This window comes from Oryzias melastigma, linkage group LG14 (genome assembly GCF_002922805.2).
Source record: "Oryzias melastigma strain HK-1 linkage group LG14, ASM292280v2, whole genome shotgun sequence".
Lineage (NCBI taxonomy): Eukaryota > Metazoa > Chordata > Actinopteri > Beloniformes > Adrianichthyidae > Oryzias > Oryzias melastigma.
Genome location: NC_050525.1, coordinates 21,011,737 through 21,033,737, shown reverse-complemented (window position 1 = coordinate 21,033,737; position 22,001 = coordinate 21,011,737). Strand labels below are relative to the sequence as shown.

Sequence of the window (22,001 nt, the reverse complement as noted above, 5' to 3'; positions counted from 1 at the left end):
TATTACTTAGATTTTTCCAATCAAGTCATGACTATTCATCCTAAGTTTGATGTATCCATTTATAGATATTTTATTGTCTTTGTCTTCTTTAGTAATATTTTGCTGTGATTGCTTGAAAAAAAAAAATCAAAATTCTAAAAAAAAAAGTCTGAAAATCTACAACCAAAAATGTTTTTTAAAAATCTGATCTGAAAATACTAGTCCATTCAAGGTTTATCAACATAAACTCAGAAATTATTTAAGCCATTTCTGACTGGTTGACAACACAGTAATTAAAAAAAATAAAGAAAATTCCTCTGAACATGCATCAACACAAAGCAAAAGGATTCTTGCTAAACAGTATTTATATATTCCAAATTCTTATTATGTGCAGATTACAAGAGGAATCAAAGTACAGAAATGTGATGGGCAGACTTGCAAATCGCAGCACAGATATATTCATTTGTATTAATATTAATATTAGGTTAATGCAGAGCATGAGCACAAAGCTCAAAATTTGTATCTGAGTACCATATAAACTCTGTCAATATGTCCTACCCTAAAGTAATATTGTTTTTTGCTAGGTGCACATTTTTTATCTAACAAAATATATATACATTTCTATATTGTAAAAAAAAACAAGGCTGGTAAAGTGTTTTTTCTAAAGAAGTTAATTCACAGCATAGATCACTGTGTCAGATCAATAAAGTGAATGTCTTTATTCTTTTTCTCGCAGAACTAGATAGCTACTTGAGAGCTTAAAGTTCACAGTAGTGAAGGAAAACTAAAGAACAGATGGCAGAGGTCAGGACAAAGTGAGTAGCATATTTTTCTGCTGCGTGAGCAATAGCACTGAGGGGGGAAAAGGCTGCCGATGTCTGATTAGATTCAATCTAATTAAACTGGCCGACTGTGGAAGTGCATTCAAGCAACTTACTCTGGACAAGCTTTGTGTGAAAAAGAAACAGATTTGCTAGCAAAACTGATCAACCTTAGCTACTCACAAACTGTCTTTGGTACTTAAAGTTAATGCAGAAATGCTGCATGTAATTTAGACATGCACTCTTCTTCAGGTCACTCCTAACATGTTTTTAAATCAAAAACATGGAAGTGATGAGACAAAAAAGCAGCGGCGGTCATTTCTCAGTTGTACAAGGGCAGCTGTAACATCTTGTAATATCAGGTTTTGCTGAATTGCTAGAAACAAGCCATTGTTAGTTTCCATAGTACTTTTTCTTGCATGCCAACTCAGGTAAAAATATATTTATAGTAGTTAAAGCCAAACCTTCTGCTCTGTCTGGATCAGACATGGAAATCACCAAAACATCTTGACAGGGCATGCGCCCTTTGCCTAGGCAACAGAGGAAACAGCCACATACATGCCTCTGGGCAAAAGTTAAACAGGAAGTGAAGTGCATTTCACAGCAAGTTGCGCCACAGGGGATTACAGTTACAACTTACTAATGTATCGTTTGTCTTAGCTGCTTACTTCTTAGAATCCCAAGCATTTGACACTCAGCATCTGGAAGTAGTTTTGAACTTTGTCTAGTTTTACTGCACAGATGCTTCATTGGTTACAGCTAAACCCAACGTTTGCATGTTGCTTTCGGGCCGCCTCATGCCACACATTTTCATGAAAACAAAGCAGCGTGAAACACAAAGAGCTTTTGTTTCAGAGTTGAAGCACAGCATCAACAACTTTGTCCAATTTAAATCAAATGTTTTTAACATTTAAAATTACTCTTCTAACAAAAAGATCAGGTAAATCTCAGAAGAAATGATCTATGCAAGTTAGTTTCTGTCACATTAAGCTACATTTAGGGAATAGAAATTGCTTTAAGTGGCATTTACTGTTGGTCCACTGAAACTGTACTGACTGTCATGTGATGCGTTTGAGTTTTAAGCCAATTTTCCATGTGTGGTGAGGATTAGAAATGCATCTCACAGCAAAACGCTCAGTAAAAACCATCTGTTGGTCATCAAACTGACTGCATATCACCTATAATACACTTGTTACTATAGTGGGTGCCGGCAAGATTTAATTTCTATAATAACTTTCACACTTTCTACAATCAGAACAATCTCTTCATTTGAGTTGTCTCTGGATTTAGTCGATATTTATCAATGTCGAGAGACGCATGGGAAAAATACTTAAAATCGTGTAAATGAAACCGGATCTTAGCGTCTTTTCTTTAACAAACTTTTAAAAAGAGTCTTGACTGGACACTACAAATAGAAATCTACTGGCCTCCAGATTGTGGCTGTGCAGTCAGTTCACAGCCTCCCTGCTATAAATGAGTTCATGACCTTTGGTCCATCCAACCATGAAGTGTCATCCTCAAGTGGCAACTTTGTCTACTCTAATACACACTTCAACCTGTGATATCAACAGCTACTGGGAGGAATGCTGGACTTATGATGACTTTTCTGGCCCTTCCCCCAACTGTGGCACATAAAATGGCTTCCTAGAAGAGAGTATCAGCTGTCGTAAAAACATACTTCTGTGTGAGGTTTTTAGAAAATAATTTACTTACTTAAAAAATGAGGAAGAAAATAACCATTCGAGCTAGCGCCACTGACAGCAAAGCCATGTTGTTATAAATACAAAGTTTGTTTATCTCCACAGTAGCTGACTTCTTATGGGGTCGCTCTAGTTTAAACTGAACGGAAACGAAACTAGTTTCTGGCACTTGAGCTCTCCACTTTTTGATTTTAACAAAACAAACACGGTAAAAATGTTAAAGGAAAAAATTTGCCTGGTTACATAATTTACAAAACAATACCGCAGTTGTTTGAAATTACATAATTTAATAATATAACAAGTTTGAGAGCTTCATTTAGTCCAATCATGTGCTGATTATGAAGTAAAAACACCGATAAAACGTCATAACCTGCTAGTTTACATTTACAGGAACAAAAACAAGAGCACCGCTGCGATGTTTGGCTCAATGTTCCAGGGAAGAAAGCCAGCGTACGAGTGACATTTCACGCACGAGCGCTATAAATCATTAACGGTCATTAGATCTTTAAAAAATATATACCCAACTCAAATATTCACTTAAAGCTAATAAGCTACCCTGGAATACCTGCATCTTTAAGAATAGCGTCTACGAATAGCATTCGTAGGCTAAGCTAGCAGCTAGCTAGCTATCAATTCTTTTATGTTTTGAGAAACTTGGGCTAAAAATTTACCCTAAACAACAGACAACCACAAAATAAGGCTCACAGACAAGAATGCGTCTCTGCGATAATCGTTTTTTCTTACCTCTTGTCTTCTTTTTAGGCCCAAACCATTCTAGCTATTGGAAAGCTCTTTTTTCTTTGTCTTTTCCACTTCCAGTTACACGCAAAATGAAGTGAGCCAAACGCTTTAACAGCTAAAATACTACACTAAAAGTCTTCCCTCAAAGCAGAACTGTACAACGAGGGGAAAACAAAACGAAGTCATCCTGCCCCCTTGTTCATTTTGTTATTCCTAAAGAGATGTGACTGATAGGTAACTGCTAGCTAAGTGAAGCAGCCAGCAGGTACCACAGACAGGACTGGATGCATGGATGGCATCAAGAGAAGCTGCCTTCACGGCGTGTCAGAAAACTGTCAAAGCCGCCACCCAGCGTAATAAACGAAAATAGAGGAGCAAATGTGGAGCCACTCCCGGGGGAATAGTTTTGTTAAGGTACATAAAGACGATTTTGCTCAAATAGAATTTTAAGACTCCACAAATTTACTATTTTTAAAGATGAAAATTCAAAGTTAGACATTGAGTTTAAAACAAAATACACACTGATTTTAAGAATGGATAATGCATATGAAACAAATACAAAGAACCTAAAATTACGATAAAAATGTGAAAAAATATAAAATATGTCAATAGGATGTAAATAGGAGGACAACCTTTTGAGAGTAGCGATAATTACGGTTGTCTTCGAACGCAACACTATTCTGACGCAAAGCTGGCTCACACTTGACGTTCAGTAGGAATCACGGACAGCTCTCATTGTTCCCTGCTGACTGTATGGAGCCACATCCTTTAAAAATTCAAACACAGGGAAAATAATACCTTTTATTCCTCTCAGTTAGGTTCATTCTAACACAATTTTTCTCAACTTTGACTTGCTTTTACCATTTTTACATTTTTTTTTGTTCCAACACTAAATTGATCTAAATACAGCTTTTAAATAGTCTGAATACAATTTATATCTCTGGGTATATACTTAAAAATGTTTCAGAGAAAAGTAAAAAAAATAAATAAATAAATAAAGAATGGATCCTAATCAAAGTACTGTAATTTTACAGACTCCTTGTGTATTGTGTTTCTTCAAGCTTCAGATGCTCGCAGTACTTAACATAAAAACATGTTTGTTTTTTTTTTTTGCAATCCTGCATTTTGCAATCCTGCACTATTATTTTGGACCTTAGTAAAAGCAGCTCTCCCAATTTTGTTTCCTTTAAATGCATATGTTAGGGAGATATTATATTGTGCTTTTGTTGAAAAGAAAAAAAAAACAACTAAAAAATGTATTACCTAAAATATTTGTGAAGCAAAAAACTAGTGTCTTGCTCTGGTGTTTTTGTCAAAAGTGACCCACTATCAAAGTTTAATCTTGGACTTGAAAGTGTCTAAAGATGCAACATTTCAGCCGACGACATCCTTTAGAAAAGTGTTCTGTCCCTATAAAATACATCATCTGACTATTACGTTCTTTCAAATAGGAAAAGCTTAGATAAATGTAAAAATAAAAAAGATAATTTAGACACCCCTTGCTTTTCTTTCTATTGAGGTCAAATGTTAACATTTTAGTTTAACTTCTTTACATTAACAAGGTAATTCACAGAGCACGTTTCTTTAAACAAAAACAAACAAACAAAAAACAGATATTAAACCCAGTTTTGGTGATATTGTTTTTTTATCATGGTTTTTTTATTTGTTTTTTGAATCCAAATATAAACATATGAACATTTCCCAGAAACAGAAACATTTTATAACCAGAAGATGATACAACAAAACATATTTAGCCTAATTCATAACCTCCACACCTGTGCAGCTCTTACATTTTTCTTGTGCCCACTAGTTGAGATGGTTTAGAAAAGTTGTTAAGGAAAAAAACTAGAAAAATAACAACAAAAATTCCCCCTCTATTTTTTCTTTTTCTTCTTCTTCGGTGGTTCTTGATCCGAGTTGCTGCTGCTCCCTGAGTCTGAGCTGTCTGAGGAGGAAGAGGAAGAAGATGAAGTTGAGGATGAAGACGAGGAGCTGTCGCTGTCGCTGCTGCTGTCGCTGTCATCAGAGGAAGAGCTGGAGTCGCTGCTGTCTGATGATGAGTCACTGGAGGAGTTGTCTGAGGCTCCACTGCTGTCGGTGGCATCTTTTGATCTGAGAGGGGCAGCATAACGCAAAGACATGAGTGACATGTGGAATCTCAAGGCCACATGGCAGTACCTGCTATGTTTTCCGTGTTTTTACTGTTAAATCATGTTGCAAACAAACCAAAATGAAAATATTCAGCTGCTGGTGTGAATCGGTTACCATCAGACCCAATATGTTATACATTCCTCAGCATCGGCTATGAATAAAACAGTCAATAATTATTTCTTATTACAATGACTACATATAAATAAGAGCAATGCTGAGCATATTAACTTTCTATGTTTCTATATTTACTTTGGTTTTATGCTGTTAAATATGTTAAAAGAAAAGACAGAACTACTTTGAATAGAATCAGAACAAAACATTCAAAGACGCAATAGAAGTTGTTTATCTAAAGATAGATTTAATTCTAATTGAACTTGATGTACTTTTTTACTTTGAAAGTCAGAAAAACAGACTTTTAGAAATTGTTTTCCCAAATGTGAAATAATTTGAAACTTGCAGCAGCTAGAATAATCCACTAGAGGGAGCCAATGCCCAGAATAAAGACTGGTTTTGAAGGGCCTATATCATGAATATTTTAGGTGTGTCATAATGTCAATTCCTCACAAAAAACCCCCACAAGTGGTATTTTGCTCCATTCACGGATCCTTGAGAATGACTGGGTCTTCACATTCATATGTATGAACATGGGAGAACAGCCCCTTCCAGGAAGAGACTGCGCTGCCAGCACTAACAAACACCTACTTTTCCCATTGAGCTAGGCGATGATCGGCAAAACGTTTTCATTTTAGCAATGATTCTGGGAAAAAGTGGTTCCTCTTGGACCTAACCTGACCTAAAGATAACAATGGCTTGCTGCCTAGGCTCTAGGGTGACGTCATGATAAAGGGAGCAAATAGCAGAGCCTCAGAGATCGAGGCGTCTCACTTCCATGTAGGAAGAGGAGCTCGCAAAAATAGCTAATATTCCATACAAAATATTTCTTAAGGTAATGGTTTACTCTGAAAGGCTTATGAAAAGAATGAAAAAGGGCCTTTAATTAATACTGAAATGATTGTATTCATCAGATGTCTCCTTTTTTTCCCAATCTGCTCAAATTGAAGTTTATTTTATAAACACTAAAGGGATTTTCATTTACAGACATGAAACATACACAGAAAAAAAATACCACAAAACTTTTTTTTACCACTTTAATTCCTGCCGGATTAATAACACACTTTTTGTTCATTTTATAGCATCGGGTTGGCATTATATCCAAGTGCTTAAGGTGTTTTTTCTTTAAATTTCTACCGTAATTCTTGTTTTTTTCTCACATGGAGGTTTAATTTAAATGTGCCAAATAAATCTATGTAACACCCTACCCTAACAAACCTTGGGTTTTTAACCTACAACAGACTAAAGGGACTATAGTTTAGCTTTTTATTGACTAGTTTACCCACTAGATGCTGACAAGCCCAAAAAAAGTCAACCTCACATTGATGACTCAGCAGTTAGATATCAGGAATCTGTGATGGGTTTAACCGTTGATCTTTACACAAAGAGTTCCCTCTATTCTGCTATAAACTCTTACTGTTGTTAAGCAGCACTTTTGTCTTCTATTTTATTATTAAAAATCTTTAATTTAGTTTAAGTTACCTATATACTACGAAAAATGTTTTAATATTAAAAATTAACAACATAAACAACATCTAAATTTTAAATATACACTCTTAAGGGTTTTTTTTTTAACTTCTGCTAGAAGAACTGGACGATAAACCATTATAGTTATCTAGAAAGAAAATGTAATTAGCATTTGACAATTCATACTTACTTCTTTTTGAGTTTCCTGTCGCTTGAACCTTCCCTTCCGGGTCTGTGAACGGAAAGCAACTTAATTTAAACCAACAACACGAACTTCAGAGAAAAAGTTATTTGTCTTTATTTGCTCCCTTCAGGGGTGATCACAGTGACACATCCGCCTCTATCTTCTGAATCCTCTTCACTTACACCACCATGTAAGTGAAGAAGTTCTCCTTATTTACTACGTCCACGAATGCCCTCTTTCCTCTTCTTCTACCACTTTATTACCAACATAATGCTTGTACTTCACCTCTTTCCCACACTCTCCGTTACACCTCTGCTCCTTGTAATCATTCCTCCCGTTTAAATATCCTGAAAATCTTGCTGAGGTTAACCTCGACTCTTCTTCTTTCCAGAGCCAACCTCCACCTCTCTAGATGTACCTTCTTGCTCTCATAGCGTCATCTGCAAACATGATGGTCCACAGAGGTTCCTGTCTAACCTCATCGATCACCATATTCACCACATGGAAGTTCTGAATTGTGCCCCCTTGTGGATGAATTGAATATGAGAAAAAATACAAGTTAGGACAGAAAAACAAACAAAAAAACTTACCCAGTAATGCTGAGGGGTTTATTTTCAACTTCTTTCAATTTCTTTTTCATCTCAACTGTTCTTGATGGTCTGTGGACGTATTTCCGCTTCCCTGTACATTCATAGGTCCAGTGCCCCATCTCCAAACACTTTTGACAACGCACATGCTGTTTGTTTGCCTCCCTGGAGAAAAAAAAAAATACAAAATATATTACAAAGTATAAGTTGACTGAGGTAAATAAAAAAAAAATAGCTGATAATCCTAGGTAGTTTTTCCAATAGGAAATGTTTGTATCTAATATAATTACATTTAATACAGTGTCATTGATTTGTCATCTGGTTTTAAAGTATAAATCCTTGAATCCTTAATATAATATAATATAATATAATATAATATAATATAATATAATATAATATAATATAATATAATATAATATAATATAATATAATATAATATAATATAATATAATATAATATAATATAATATAATATAATATAATATAATATTTTCCAAATTTAACTGTTAAATGTATTTTGTTTTTCAAAAAAAAAATGCATAACTAATGTATTAAACCATACAAAGTTACACTTTTTTGGGTAGAATTATAAAGTAATTAACAAAAATGAACAAATAAAACATTTTACAAGACAATGTAAAAAAAATAACAAGGTTTCTTAAAGGAAGATACATTTATAAATTCGATAAACTAATATTAAATATTAAAAGTTTGCCTCGTAAAGGAGGCCCATATATTTTGTATATTATTTTATAGAACATAAAGTGTCAACATTTTCCATTACAGTGGATCCCACAAAAAATGTCCTACATGTCAGATCACAGTAATTTAGTTTCTCCTTTAAAAAAAGATATTTTTTTATTGGGATAAATCCTTAATAAAACAAATTTTATTGAACTGTTTGATTCAACAATCAAAGTGAATATAAAACGGTGAGGCTATCAAAGAAATTTACAAACTTCTAAATACATTCCGGATTTTCCTGTTATAATTTTAAAACAGGAAAAAAAAGCTCTTAAAAATAATAATAATAAAGCTTTTTCCCGGAATGATAACTTAACTCCAGATAACTATAGAAGCGTGTACGTCTGTGCTAATATCTATTATTGAGACGTTAATGGCGGAAAAAAGTGGGAAGAAAGAGAGAAGAAGCGCAGCATCTTAACTCCCGTTTAACTGTGAAATAATGGTTGTTTAGCGCTTCTACAGGACGCGGTGTCACAAAACAAAGTGTAATGTAGTTTTATACAGATGATGTATTCACAAAAATTTAGTATGAAATGGGTAACGCTGTGATAACGAAGATATACTCACGCTTGTCTCCTGGCAATAATTCTGTGCATAGGAGTAGCCATGTTAAAATCTGATGCAACTTCTTCTGTGGTATTTGTTCAAAACCAGTTTCCGGACAAGTTAATGTATTCAGCGCCCTCCAGTGGTGGAAAAAAAAGCATTCAGGTCTAATGTAATTTTTTTCTAGAATTTGTAAACAATCGCTACAATTTAAAAATCGATATTATGTCATGATTAATAAGTGTTCTAACTGTTTACGTTATTTGCATATAAGTAAAAAAAGTTCAAGTTTTCGAAGTCTAAGCAAAATTGAGTTGTTTCACAACTTATTCATTCTAATAATTAGGCTACCACATTATTAGTACAAAATATAACAAAATAGAGAAACTATTGGAAAAGCTACCAAGATTTTAAGTTAAAGTTCATGTTTTTTTTTTCATATTTAGTTTTTTTAAAACCTAGAAAGTTGGACAAACTGAAAAATCATGTGAAAAAAATGCATTTTCTTCTTTTGGCAACAGCAAGACTTATTTGTGTGTCGCATAAAAAAGACATGGAACATTTTTTATTTTATGTCCAACATTTTGATATGGATTTTGAAATATTAATATCTAAATTAGGCGAAGGATACTTACCTTTAATTGTCTACCAATATCAATATGAGACAGATACAATGTTAAGTAATTATTGCACATTCTATGTAGTTGGGTTAAAATACTGATATTTTGCTGGCATGTTTTCTATGTGTCTAGATGTTATTACCATTTTATCTTATTATAATCTTGTTTGAGTAAAATAAGGGGAACGTGTTTTTTTTATTTGATACATTAATGTAAATATGTTAATGTACAACAATCCACATTAAATAAAACTGATCCTAATTATCATCAATATTTAGTTAATTTCTGAAAATTATAAATACAATGTCTATTCCTTATCGAGCTATTTATAAAAAATTGCAATTCTCTCGTTTAATTTTTTAATCTTTCAAAAAATTTTTCAGTTTTGTTTTTTAAAAGCTTTACACACGTAGAGCTGTTATTATGAACATCAACAAAAAGGCGTAGCATTTGTTTAAATGAAAAATCTATTGATGAAAAGTTAATTTACATTCTTTAATCTAACTTTGAAATTCTTAAATATTAAAAGTTTTATCAACAAAAGCTACTAATTGACCTTTAAGTGCAGTGAATATTAACGACATAAACGACATGTGTTGTGTTTTGAAATATGTTTGTGTAAAGCAAAAGAATCAAAAATAAAATAAAAAAAAAATGCTTTTTCTGATGAAAAACTGTTCTGTTAATATTCTACTCTCCTTGATTGTCTTAAAAACATTAAGAAAACCTTTATTAAGAAAACCTTTATTAGTCCCACAATGGGGAAATTGCAATATGCAACAGCGCATGTACAGAAATAGGTGAGAGGATAAAAATAAAATAAAATAAAATAAACATTATAAAGAGCTAAGACGATGGGATACCCTTAAATTATAAAGGTAATGAAGGTATTATTTTTTATATAATAGAAATTATTAGTATAACAGAAATGATCAAAATTACTTTGAAAAAAAAAAAAATAAATAAGAAAAGTCTATAAAAGTCTGGAGTGAACCAGAACAGTCTGTCATTCACTTGATAGTTGTAGAAAAGTCGAGAGATATCTAGAACAACTCAAATCTCGCGATAACACCAAACGAGAAGTTAGTAAAATCCAGTTGATGCCTAGCGCTTGTCAGCATTGACCAAAGACACCGGCACTAGACATCGGTGGGGATTATGAAAACTTCACTTTAACATCGCGCTGATAGACAACTTTATCTTTCTATAGAGTTTTTTTCATTTGTGTCACTAGAAATATATTTTTTTTCTTTGAGAAGGTGCACCGAAGACAAGAACTGAAAAGATGTCAGTGGTGGGATTTGACTTAGGATATCAAAGCTGCTATGTTGCTGTTGCCCGAGCTGGAGGAATTGAAACAGTCGCCAACGAATACAGTGACAGATGTACACCGTAAGTACCAAAATTGCAAATATTTTTGTTATTTAGAACGAGCTTCATGGTTTTTCTTTTTAACCTGTGTGCTTACTTTCATGTGCACCTTAGCTGGCTAGCAGCATTCGTTCGTCAAACATAAAAAAGGGAGAAGCAACAACCAGTTAAACACAGTTTTTCTCTTAAGCACTAAATAATCATTTTTAAATTCAGATTTAATTTGTGCTTTTCGTTTATTCATTAACTACTGAGCATCGGTGAGCCGTTTGGGAAAGGAGGCGTTTGATAAGTACTTTTGTGTAGGCCGGTAAAACTAGCTGGGCGGTGTTTCTTACTGGTGTTCATTGGCCGTGAATAGCTGGGTGGCGTTAGCTCCTTCTAACCGGTGTGTCCCTTGAAGCAGACATTCCGACCTTAGTAATGACGTCAGGAACTCGTGTGTTAGAATATTCTAGCAAATTTAGCGCCCAGAGACTTTGAACATCAAATACGTAAACGGTTTAAAAAAATAAACCAAACTAAATTAACTTTAGCTTTGATAACTACGAAATTATTAGTATTTTTTAATTGTTTTAATTAAATCATTTTTTTTTATCGCAACACACCTTACCGCTTACGCCCTGCCTCGTGCGTTATTTTATTTATTTATTTATTTATGGTTTACCAACTTCAAAATCATACTTCTGCATTTGGTTCATTACGCCATTCAGTGCCCCCCATTTAACTTATTATTATTATTATAATTATTATAATTAAACTTTGGCATCTGTTCTTTGACGGGACAAAAAATATTATACATGTTTTCCCCTAATTCATTCAAGTCTGTTTGGGACATTTCATCTTATTTAATATTGAGATTATTTCACAAAATAAGTCTTAATAAAGAGGGTCAAATTTAGCTTTTTATAAACCTAAAAAAACAACGACAACAAAATTGTAAATTTTAATGTATACATATATATATATATATATTTCAATTATTGTACCAGATTGTTAATTGTGCCATTCTTTTATTTTATTTTTTATGTTATCTCAAATACACAATGAAAGACATGTTTTTTTTTGTAAAAGAATATCAGTGCTGTAAGTTCACATATGTCTTTATTTTTCTAGGTCATTTGTATCATTTGGGCCTCGAAATCGATCTATTGGAGCTGCTGCTAAAAGTCAGGTAAGTCAAACTATCCCGAAAAAAAAAAGATAGCTTTTCAAAATTACAAACAAATCGAAATAAGCTGTGCAGCTAAATCTCCAATATTCTTCTCTGTGCAGGCGGTGACCAACTACAAAAACACCGTTCAGGGCTTCAAGCGCTTCCATGGCCGGGCTTTCTCAGATCCCTACGTTCAGTCAACCAAGTCTAACTTGGTATATGATCTGGCACAGATGCCCTCCGGATCCACCGGTTTAAAAGTAAGATTTGCAGTTTTCTTTTATCAAAACTTTTCTATAAAAATGAAAAGATCGAGTTTCCATCACAAGCTTTGCAAAAATGTATGCATTTTTCTCAGATTTTTAGAGCCAATTATTCAGTTATGATGTGGAAAGTTTTCTTGTCGTTTATTTTAAAAACTTTATTTGTTTTGATTGTAGGTGATGTACATGGAAGAAGAGAAGCTTTTCAGTGTTGAGCAGGTGACGGCTATGCTGCTCACCAAACTGAAGGAGACTGCAGAGAGCGCGCTGAAGAAACAGGTCATCGACTGTGTCATCTCTGTAAGTATTAATCAGCTTAGATTTGTTTTAAAATTATTTTACATACTGTGTCGATTTAATACAATCGTTTTGCTTTATGGAAAGATAATATTTGTTGTATTTTAATATGTGCCTCTGCACTGACAGGCCTTAAAGTTCAACTTGGCGAAAAACTTTTTAACAATAAAGTAGCTTCTATTGAGTTGGTTCTACCGATGTTTTTAAGAGGTTGATTTCAAAGAAAAAGAGGCCTGCGGTGTGTGCATAAATGGATTGCCACCTGTTCGTGTGACATGTCGGCGCTTTGAGCACCAGCTGTCTTTGTGTGGAAGCTTTAGTTCCCCTCTTGGACCTTGTTTGTGAAGAGTGGGAAGTGTTTCTTGAGCTCACCATGTGAACACAGCACCTGTTATGCAATCTTCCACATCTCGCACAGACAGGCTGTTGCTTTCACCAAGCCTAAATCGATAGTTTACGTCAGTCTTGTAGATGGAGAACGTGCTATCGGTGCTCGGTCCTGACTGTGGCTACATTTAGCTCTTCAGCTTCACAAGAAGATTTTGGCATCCTGACTCACCAATTTGATATTCATCTTGTGGATCCAGACATTTATGTATGTTTAAGAAAAATTGTACAGCTTTAGTTGATCTGGAACTAAATACATATTGACTCATGTCCTAATAAATGTGGTTTGAATGATCCCTAATTATATTTTTAATGGGCTTGATTGATCAGAATAATGTGTTTAATAGTAAAAAAATATCCTAAGCTCTAAAACCTTTTACGTTTTTATTATTTCTTCAAGAAAATGTCCTGAATTCAGGGTCAGTTCACGTAAATGTTATAAATTCTTCTTCCCTTTCAGGTTCCTAGCTATTTTACTGATGCAGAGAGGAGGTCTGTGATGGATGCCGCACAGATTGCCGGCCTTAACTGTCTACGACTAATGAACGACACGACTGCAGGTACTTAAAAATTCTTAGATGTTTGTAAATGTTTGTCCTTTTAAGTTTGGTGTTTTAGTGTAAAAAAAGTTTAAAGACCCACTCAGATCACCTTTTGATTTACTTTAAAAGTGTTCTCAGTAGTCTATTAATTATGATTATGCAGTTTTTAGTCAAAATAAAACTTTGTCGTTTTCAGAGCTTGCAGTTTTACAGTTTTTAAACCTTAATCACCTACTCAAGTCTTAAATAAATGTAAAGGCTCACGCTCGCCTGGTTTGTTGCAGTGACTCTGGCTTACGGAATCTACAAGCAGGATCTGCCCGCTCCAGAGGAGAAGCCCCGGACGGTGGTGTTTGTGGATTTGGGCCACTCTGGTTACCAGGTGTCAGTTTGTGCCTTCAACAAAGGAAAGCTCAAAGTGAGTTCATTATTTATGCCCTCTCATTGGAGGGAGTTTAAGGGTGGAATGAAGGTCAGCTTTTGACTACAATGATACTGTCTGAATAAACAAAATGTGCTAATTACTGGGGATGTTATTCATCGCTGTGCCACCAAAGGCAAATACATCGTAGCTACAGTTCTTCCTGCCTCAGTGATGTAGAGATGTAGAATAGAATATAAACCGAATAACTGACTTAAAATTTGTTCCTCCTGTCCCCCACTAGATCTTGGCGACGGCGTTTGATTCTGACCTTGGTGGGAAGGACTTTGATGACATCCTGGTAAATCACTTCTGTGAGGAGTTTGCAAAGAAGTACAAGCTGGATGTGAGGTCCAAGCCTCGGGCTTTGGGGCGCCTCTACCAAGAGTGTGAGAAGCTGAAGAAGCTGATGAGTGCCAACTCCTCTGATCTGCCCCTCAACATCGAGTGCTTCATGAACGACATTGACGTTTCCAGCAAGCTAAACAGGTGAGCTGGGAAATGATTGAAATTGATTGAACAGAAAGTGCCCCATTAGCAGGGTTCGTGGTTAGGATCTGTCTGCCTTAATGTTCTGATCGTAGAGCTTTCACAGCTAAACTGGATCACTAAATGATGGCTGTTTGTTGGCAGGGGTCAGTTTGAGGAGATGTGTGCAGGACTACTGGCCAAAGTTGAGGGTCCTCTGCGTAGCGTTTTGGAGCAAACAAGTGAGTAACTTCCAACTAACACTCTTAAGTGTTAAAACAGTCTTTATTGAGCCACGTTAATTAGAACCACCTAAAAACATCACTTATGTGTTTACAACTTAGTTGACAATTACACATAATCTGATTATATATTGATTCAACTTCTATAATTTGCAACCTAAAAATAAATTGTGAAAGTTTTATGCTAAAATCAGGAACTTTTTTTCTCCCTTTAAATATAATAAAGAAAGCCAATTTATTAAATTAACTAAACATTTTGTATGTGAAGATTGATTTATGTACAGCCCTAACAAGTACTGACCTTCTATTTTATCTTTTAGAGTTGAAAAAAGAAGACATTTATTCTGTAGAGATAGTGGGAGGAGCCTCCAGAATCCCCGCCATCAAAGAGCGAATCAGTAAATTCTTTGGCAAAGAGCTGAGCACCACCTTGAACGCAGACGAGGCCGTGGCCAGAGGCTGTGCCCTGCAGGTATTACTACAACTGACACATGATGTCTTTTAGTAATAAAGCTGCATTTTTTTACTCCTTATTAAAGCTGTTAAAGTAGTTAATTCAATCACAATAATAAAAAAAGATTAGAGACGTGTAGGTTTTTTGAGAGCATTTTTTTGAAGCTGTGTTGTGTTTTCCCTCCCCAGTGTGCGATCCTGTCACCAGCTTTCAAAGTCAGAGAGTTCTCCATCACAGATGTCGTGCCATACTCCATTTCCCTGAAGTGGAATTCAGCGGCCGATGACGGGCTGAGGTATGAGCCACACGATTCTTTAAGCACAGCTCAGGTTGTGTTTAAAGCTACAAAATGAGTCTTATTGACTGTGAAGATCTACTTTAAACTGTTTTTCATTGTTTGCAGTGATTGTGAGGTTTTCCCAAAGAACCACGCAGCTCCGTTCTCAAAGGTTCTGACCTTCTATCGCAGCGAGCCCTTCACCCTCGAAGCTTATTACAACAATGTGAAGGAGATACCCTGCCCAGATGCTAGTATAGGTACTGAAACGTTTCTACTTTCAAGTTACAAATTTATTATGTTTAGTGGATTTAGAAAAACCTGCTTCTAATAAATTGGCAGTGAATGTTTTTATCTACCTGCACTAATATTATCATAAAAAGGATTTCTAGACTTTGCTTGACCAAAATAAAAGTCTCCAGTGTGATTCAAATGCTTTAGATGACTTCTTCCATCCTCCTCATAAATTTATTTCCCTCCGTCTTGTCTCACAGGCCAGTTTTTGATCCAAAATGTGGTCCCGCAGGCGACGGGCGAGAGCGCCAAAGTGAAGGTGAAAGTGCGCGTCAACATTCACGGCGTTTTCAGCGTGTCGAGCGCCTCGCTGGTGGAGGTCGTGAAAGCAGTCGAAGGGGAGGAGCCGATGGAAACGGACCAAATCGTGAAAGAAGACGAGGTTTGTGTTTGTGCACAATAGCACGAGATGTTTTAGTGCAAGTAGTTTTATCCTTTGTGTCCAGTTTTTGCAAAAGGGAAACTGAAGTGTTCCAAAATGTTAAAGTTGATGCAATAAAATGCATCTCCAGTGACCCAAACAAACCTGTTTGATGGAAATGTGTTTCCCTGCTTTAATTCTTAAAAGAGGAGGACTTTTGAAATCCCCTGAACATGGATAATTTTTCAGATAGCCCCCTAGCAAGGTGAACAGTCATGTAAAAAGAAAGGACGGCCTTCTGTTTAAATATCGTAAAGTGTACGATTGATCTGGTCCTCAGCAGATCTTTAGATGAAGTTCAAATCCAAAGATGAAGAGTCAAACATTGGCAGCTATGCTGAATGATTTTGAGATCATTCATCTTCTATCTGCTTGACCTAAAGACCTGTCGTGGACCAGATGTTTTTAAAACAGAAAGAGGATACTTGCTTTTTTACATGACTGTGTCACCTTTGGATAATTTGTATACATCTGCTCTTGTCACCATTCATTAGAGCAAAATGCAAGAGGACCAGGAGGATCAGAAACTCCAGACTGGAGACAAGAAAGCAGAAGTCGAGGAAATGGAGGTAACTGTCGACCAAAAAGGCAAAAGTCACATCTAGAATTTACAGTAGAATCTGTTCTTGGATATGAAGTGGATTCCATTGATCAATCTGAAAATAATGAAACATTTCCCACTGATGAAGAACTCAAGATGGAAGGTTGGACTTTAAAATTCCATTTTCTTGTCTGCTTCTTCCCTTTTCGGGGTTGTGGGGGTGCCGGAGCCTAACCCGGCTACTGAAGGGCGAAGGCGGGGTACACCCTGGACAGGTTGCCAGTCTGTCACAGGGCCTCAATCACACACACATTCACTCTCACATTCACACCTAGGGGCAATTTAGAGTCACCAATCAACCTATGAAGCATGTTTTTGGACGGTGGGAGGAAGCCGGAGTCCCCTGTGAAAACCCACGCATGCACGAGGAGAACATGCAAACTCCACACAGAAAGGTCCCAAATCCCCCAGCCGGGATTCAAACCGGGGCCTTCTCGCTGTGAGGCAAGAGCGCTAACCACTGCGCCACTGTGCAGCCCGGACTTTAAAATGTTAATCTGAAAAGAAATGAGTCGTTCCTAACATTTAAAAGTTTTTTTTTTTTAATCGATCCAAACAAATTGATGATTACAAACTAAATTTAGTGAACCTCAGTTTGGCAAAAAAAAAGGAAGGACATTTTGAAAATTACAAATAGTTCAAAGCAGCACTAAAATATATAAGAAATATCTTTTTGATCTAAAGTAGAAAATTAAAACGTTTTAAATTGAGTAAAATACATTTCTATCCATAAAAAATGTAATTTGAATTTTTGTAACCCCAAAACCTTTCGAGGCTAAAAATTCTAGGAAAAGAAATCTTCAAAAATGGCTATTAATATGTTCTTACTTTGAAATTATTTTCCTGATTGGTAATTTACTCTTTGCCTTTTTTTAAGATCTAAAATAAAATATATTTTCATTAAAATCCACACACGTTTTTAACTCGATGATATGTTTATAAAAATAACTTTTGTGTTTTATACAAGAACACACAAATGACACAAACCTTTCTAGTATTGTGTAAAGTTCTAGAAACACGGATAACTAACAGCCTGAGTGATGACATTTTAGGTTGATTTTTTTTTTTTTTTTTTTTCGTAAAGATAGAAAATGGTAATATTTTATTTTATATACATTTTTTATTTTTCTTGATTTGCATTTTTAATATAGTTTTTTTGCTGAAAATTTGTGTCTGCATTTTTTTTATCTAGTCTATTTTGTTTATTCGTCTTTTTTTCTTGCTTCATTTTCTGTCTTCATAGATTTTTAACAAGCGCTTCAAACATTTTTGTCAGAAAATCAAGATTTGACATTTAGACTTTAAATTGTCTTAAAATTTACTTTCAAAAATAAAAACTATTCCTGTAATCTGAGGTCCAAATTACTTTTTTAATTAAAACATAAAGCGATCATTTTCAGAATAAAAATATGAAAAACAAAGATGTTAAACTTAAGGAGCTGTTGGATTTTCTTACGGTTCGGTTTTCCTTTATTTGTATTTTTTAGACGACGCCTGAAGATGGCAAGCAGGAGAAGAAGAACGACCAGCCCCCTCAGGCCAAGAAGGCCAAAGTGAAAACAAAGACGGTGGATCTGCCAGTCGAGAGCAAACTGCAGTGGCAGCTTTCCAGCCAGGAGCTGAACACCTTCGTGGAGAATGAGGTAATCCTTTGAACATCAGTGGGTTTGTCGCACTGATTTTTCAACAGCAAACCATTATAAAATAATGGCTGTTTTAAAATAAGATTAGCAACTTGGGCAAAACCTTAAAAGTTTATCCCTTTTGGTTTTTGCTGATACAATTTCTAAGCATGCTTAATTCATTGTTGTCATTTATAATTTTATCTGCAAACTCCAGGGGAAGATGATCATGCAGGACAAGCTGGAGAAGGAGAGAAACGATGCCAAGAATAATGTTGAGGAGTACGTTTACGACATGAGGGACAAGCTGCACGGAGTCCTGGAGAAGTTTGTGAATGAAGCTGTGAGTACAGAAGAAACTCATCGTCAGACGTTTCACTGGACCGAATCATTCAACGCCGATGGTTCCTTATTTTTTGTGTTCAGGAGCGAGATGCATTCTCATTGAAACTCGAGGACACAGAGAACTGGCTGTACGAAGAAGGAGAGGACCAACAGAAACAAGTTTACATCGACAAACTCGCTGAACTGAAGGTGTGTAGTAGATGGAAGCTGACATTCAAGTTGATCAACTGAGTTCATCAGTTTCCCCAATTACAATTTAAAACATGGCTGACGGAACGATTCCTGCTCCTTTCTGTAGAAAATTGGTCAGCCGATTTACAACCGATACATGGAGGCTGAGGAGAGACCGAAAGCTTTTGAGGAGCTGGGCAGACGGATCCAGATGTACATGAAGATTGTTGAAGCCTACAAAGCTAAGGTGAGCTTGACCGCACATCAGTGGAAACCTTAAAGAAAGTGAGCAAAAGCTTAGCAGTTGTGCATCGCACCAACAGGAGGAGCAGTATAATCACCTGGATGAGACGGAGGTGACCCAGGTGGATAAGCAGGTCAACGAAGCCATGTCCTGGATGAACAGCAAACTCAACCAGCAGAACAATCACGACCTGGCGTTGGACCCAGTGGTCAAAGTTGGAGAGATTCAGGCCAAAGCTAAGGTAACGAGACTGCTATTCACTGCCTGGTTCAAATGTTACCTAATTAGAAATTGGGGGCGAGACTATTGGTGTGGAGCAGCTCCACCCCCTTTCCCCTCCCTATTGCTGAGAGCTTGAAGCAGTTCAGCTTGTGGCCCGCCTAGTGTATTTACTAAGTCACAAAAATACTTTTTTTCAAACTATTTTTTCCTCTAATCATAATTCACGCCAATTTGAAGAAAAAAATACTCAGAAATGCAATTTTGAGCTTAATTTTCTTTATATATGTCCTCCATTATTCGCAAATGACCACAAAAACATGTAAAAAAAAACACACCAAAAACATTATTTTCATCAGAGTGAGTCTTAATTTAAGAATCTAAAACCACATTTGACAGCTTCTTTCAGTATAAAATGCAATTATGTGAAAACTCAGTAGTTTTTTAAGAAAATAAATAATATTAGGTCAACTGAAATAAGTTCTTGCTTAGTTTAAAACATGTTATTTTGGCCATTAAAGCTACTCATTTATAACATGCAGGTTTTGAATATTTAATTGAATTACAACAGGGTTATATTCATCAATAAGTAACACTTTTTAGCTTTCATTTTATTTTTATTTTGACATCAGTACATGGATATTCCTTTCAAAATAAAATACACATTTTGTGAAATAAGATCCTCCTGCTGCAGCAGATTTGCTTCAATTAAAAATGCAATGAAAGTCACATCAAACATGGCATTTTTTATCATTATGACTTTAGTACACCTTCTTTCATTTTCTTTTTTTACTATCAAGGATAAACATCACAACAATTTTTATATGCAATTATATACTGTAAGAACTTTGCCTCTGTACAGCAACTAAACACAGAAGAAATGAATATGTGCTTTAAGGTTATTCCAGTAATAATCCACCACAAAACTTAAACAAATGAACCAAAGTTAAAACCCATTTTTTTATGTAAATTGTTAGCATTTTTCTTCTAAGCCACAGAGCCACAATATTCCTTAATTGGAAATTGTAGATTTTATCAATTATTTATTTATTTGTTTTGTTTGTCTTTATGTATTCAGGAACTTTTTTCATCCTGCAATCCTGTGGTGTCAAAACCCAAGCCTAAGGTGGAGCTTCCAAAGGAAGAGAAAACGGAGAACGGGCCAGTCAACGGGCTGAGTCCCGAGTCTACAGAGACTGAACCGAGCAGCCCGACCAAGGCGACGCCAGCAGACTCAAAACAGGAAACGACGGAAAACAAGCTCCCAGAAATGGACATTGACTAACTGTGACCGCTGCCAATCGACCTGACCGTGGTTCCTCTGAGGTCACTATTGATGACAGTGTAGCAGACGGCAGCATACCCAAACCCATTCTGTTCATCCGTCTGCCTCCATGGCATGAGTTTTCTTAACCTTTTGAATACAGAAATATTCATAATAAATAACATAAAAAAGGACTAGACAACCAACCGTTGAATGAAGCTGCTTTCTCTGTGTTTGATGGCTGTTCTTTTCCTGAGATTGTTGCACATTGAGTCTTAGAATGTTTTCTGCTCTTCAGAGTTCAACACTTCCACAAGTATGTAAAATGTTCTTTATCCAAATCAGATAAATATGGGTTTCAGTTGTGAATGTTGATGAGAGAAATTTATTTTTTTTCTATATATTGAAGTTAGAAGTTACATGTTACTGTCTTGCAGTATTTTATTTTGTTGTTTCTGTTTTTCTCATCCAGAAAACCTTTGTCTGTTTTCAGTTTTGGTGGATTTTTTTTTTTTCTAACTCGGGTGATCGCTGGTCCAACAAATAACCTTCTCGGGTGCTTCTGGTGTTGCAGCATCACTGGCAAAATAGGATCTTTACTCAAAGAATGAAATAAACGGAGTTTAGTTTGACAGTGGTACATTGTGTACAGTGTTTTTTTTATTTTAGTTATTTTATTTTATTGCCCAGACGATTAAAAAAATGTTTTTTGGACTGGTTATGAATTTTAACTATCCTATATCTACTAAATTTAGGGAAAGGTACTCTGAATAACTGCTTGACCAAAGGCACATTTTTGTTTGTGAAACTCTTAACAAATTTTTGTGTGCCATAAATGTTTTACCATAATCTATATTTTTTTTCCTCTTTCATTAGACAACTATTTGTTTAAATTTAAACTATATAAAGCAAGATACAGTTGCAATCCAGTTATTTGCATTTTTTCAATTAGATGCTGTTTAAATTATAATTAAAATTAGATTTTAGTAATACCTTTGGTATTTATACAATTACATACAGTTATTTTGCTTCTTTAAAAAATAAATTTAGTTGTCGCAAGAAAATATATCTAATCCAATTATTTTTCTTACTTCATGATAATTAATCAAAAAAGTATAATTTTATTTTAGGCATTGATCAATTAGAAAAGCAGAAGAAAAACAATTATGCAATCTAATATTTAAGTTTGAGATATAACACTAAATTCTCACAAATTATAATAGAATTGAATAGTTTTCCTTTATTTTTATTATAAAATTAATATAAAATAATAAAATTATTATTTATAA

General features: G+C 35.1%; 3 protein-coding genes across 4 annotated transcripts in view; 1 reads left to right on the top strand and 2 right to left on the bottom strand.

Annotated features, from left to right (window-relative positions):
- aff4 (AF4/FMR2 family, member 4) overlaps positions 1-3,674 on the bottom strand; it is a 27,276-nt gene extending 23,602 nt beyond the window's left edge. Inside the window, exon 1 of the mRNA XM_024265718.2 lies at positions 3,245-3,674. The gene's annotated coding sequence lies outside the window, so the exon portion shown is untranslated. The remainder of the gene's footprint in view (positions 1-3,244) is intronic.
- A 1,204-nt stretch (positions 3,675-4,878) lies between these two features.
- zcchc10 (zinc finger, CCHC domain containing 10) lies at positions 4,879-9,209 on the bottom strand. The gene is made up of 4 exons (XM_024265719.2): positions 9,055-9,209; positions 7,745-7,906; positions 7,161-7,202; positions 4,879-5,353 (listed from the first exon to the last, which is right to left on the bottom strand). Exons 1-4 carry the CDS (start codon positions 9,093-9,095, stop codon positions 5,116-5,118), a joined length of 483 nt encoding a protein of 160 aa, XP_024121487.1. The 5' UTR covers positions 9,096-9,209; the 3' UTR covers positions 4,879-5,115.
- A 923-nt stretch (positions 9,210-10,132) lies between these two features.
- Positions 10,133-21,352, top strand: hspa4a (heat shock protein 4a). Of its 2 annotated transcripts, XM_024266249.2 has the most exons (20): positions 10,133-10,802; positions 10,913-11,045; positions 12,141-12,198; positions 12,300-12,440; positions 12,621-12,743; positions 13,588-13,687; positions 13,954-14,087; positions 14,335-14,579; positions 14,724-14,800; positions 15,121-15,272; positions 15,443-15,549; positions 15,658-15,791; positions 16,026-16,207; positions 16,741-16,815; positions 18,335-18,490; positions 18,687-18,812; positions 18,896-19,003; positions 19,113-19,232; positions 19,309-19,470; positions 20,527-21,352. In XM_024266249.2, exons 2-20 carry the CDS (start codon positions 10,939-10,941, stop codon positions 20,731-20,733), a joined length of 2,514 nt encoding a protein of 837 aa, XP_024122017.1. In that variant the 5' UTR covers positions 10,133-10,802; positions 10,913-10,938; the 3' UTR covers positions 20,734-21,352. The 2 variants fall into 2 exon arrangements, with proteins under 2 accessions (XP_024122017.1, XP_024122016.1); XM_024266248.2 differs by having other exon boundaries at positions 10,134-11,045.
- Positions 21,353-22,001: the final 649 nt, after the last annotated feature.

Coding starts and splice junctions, on each gene's coding strand:
- hspa4a (XM_024266249.2), top strand. CDS start 10,939: ATGTCAGTGGTGGGATTTGACTTAGGATATCAAAGCTGCTATGTTGCT. Junction 14,580..14,723: donor GTTTCCAGCAAGCTAAACAG/GTGAGCTGGGAA, acceptor GTTTGTTGGCAG/GGGTCAGTTTGAGGAGATGT. Junction 15,550..15,657: donor GCGGCCGATGACGGGCTGAG/GTATGAGCCACA, acceptor CATTGTTTGCAG/TGATTGTGAGGTTTTCCCAA.
- zcchc10 (XM_024265719.2), bottom strand. CDS start 9,095: ATGGCTACTCCTATGCACAGAATTATTGCCAGGAGACAAGC. Junction 7,203..7,744: donor AAACCCCTCAGCATTACTGG/GTAAGTTTTTTT, acceptor TTCCGTTCACAG/ACCCGGAAGGGAAGGTTCAA. Junction 5,354..7,160: donor GACAGGAAACTCAAAAAGAA/GTAAGTATGAAT, acceptor TGCCCCTCTCAG/ATCAAAAGATGCCACCGACA.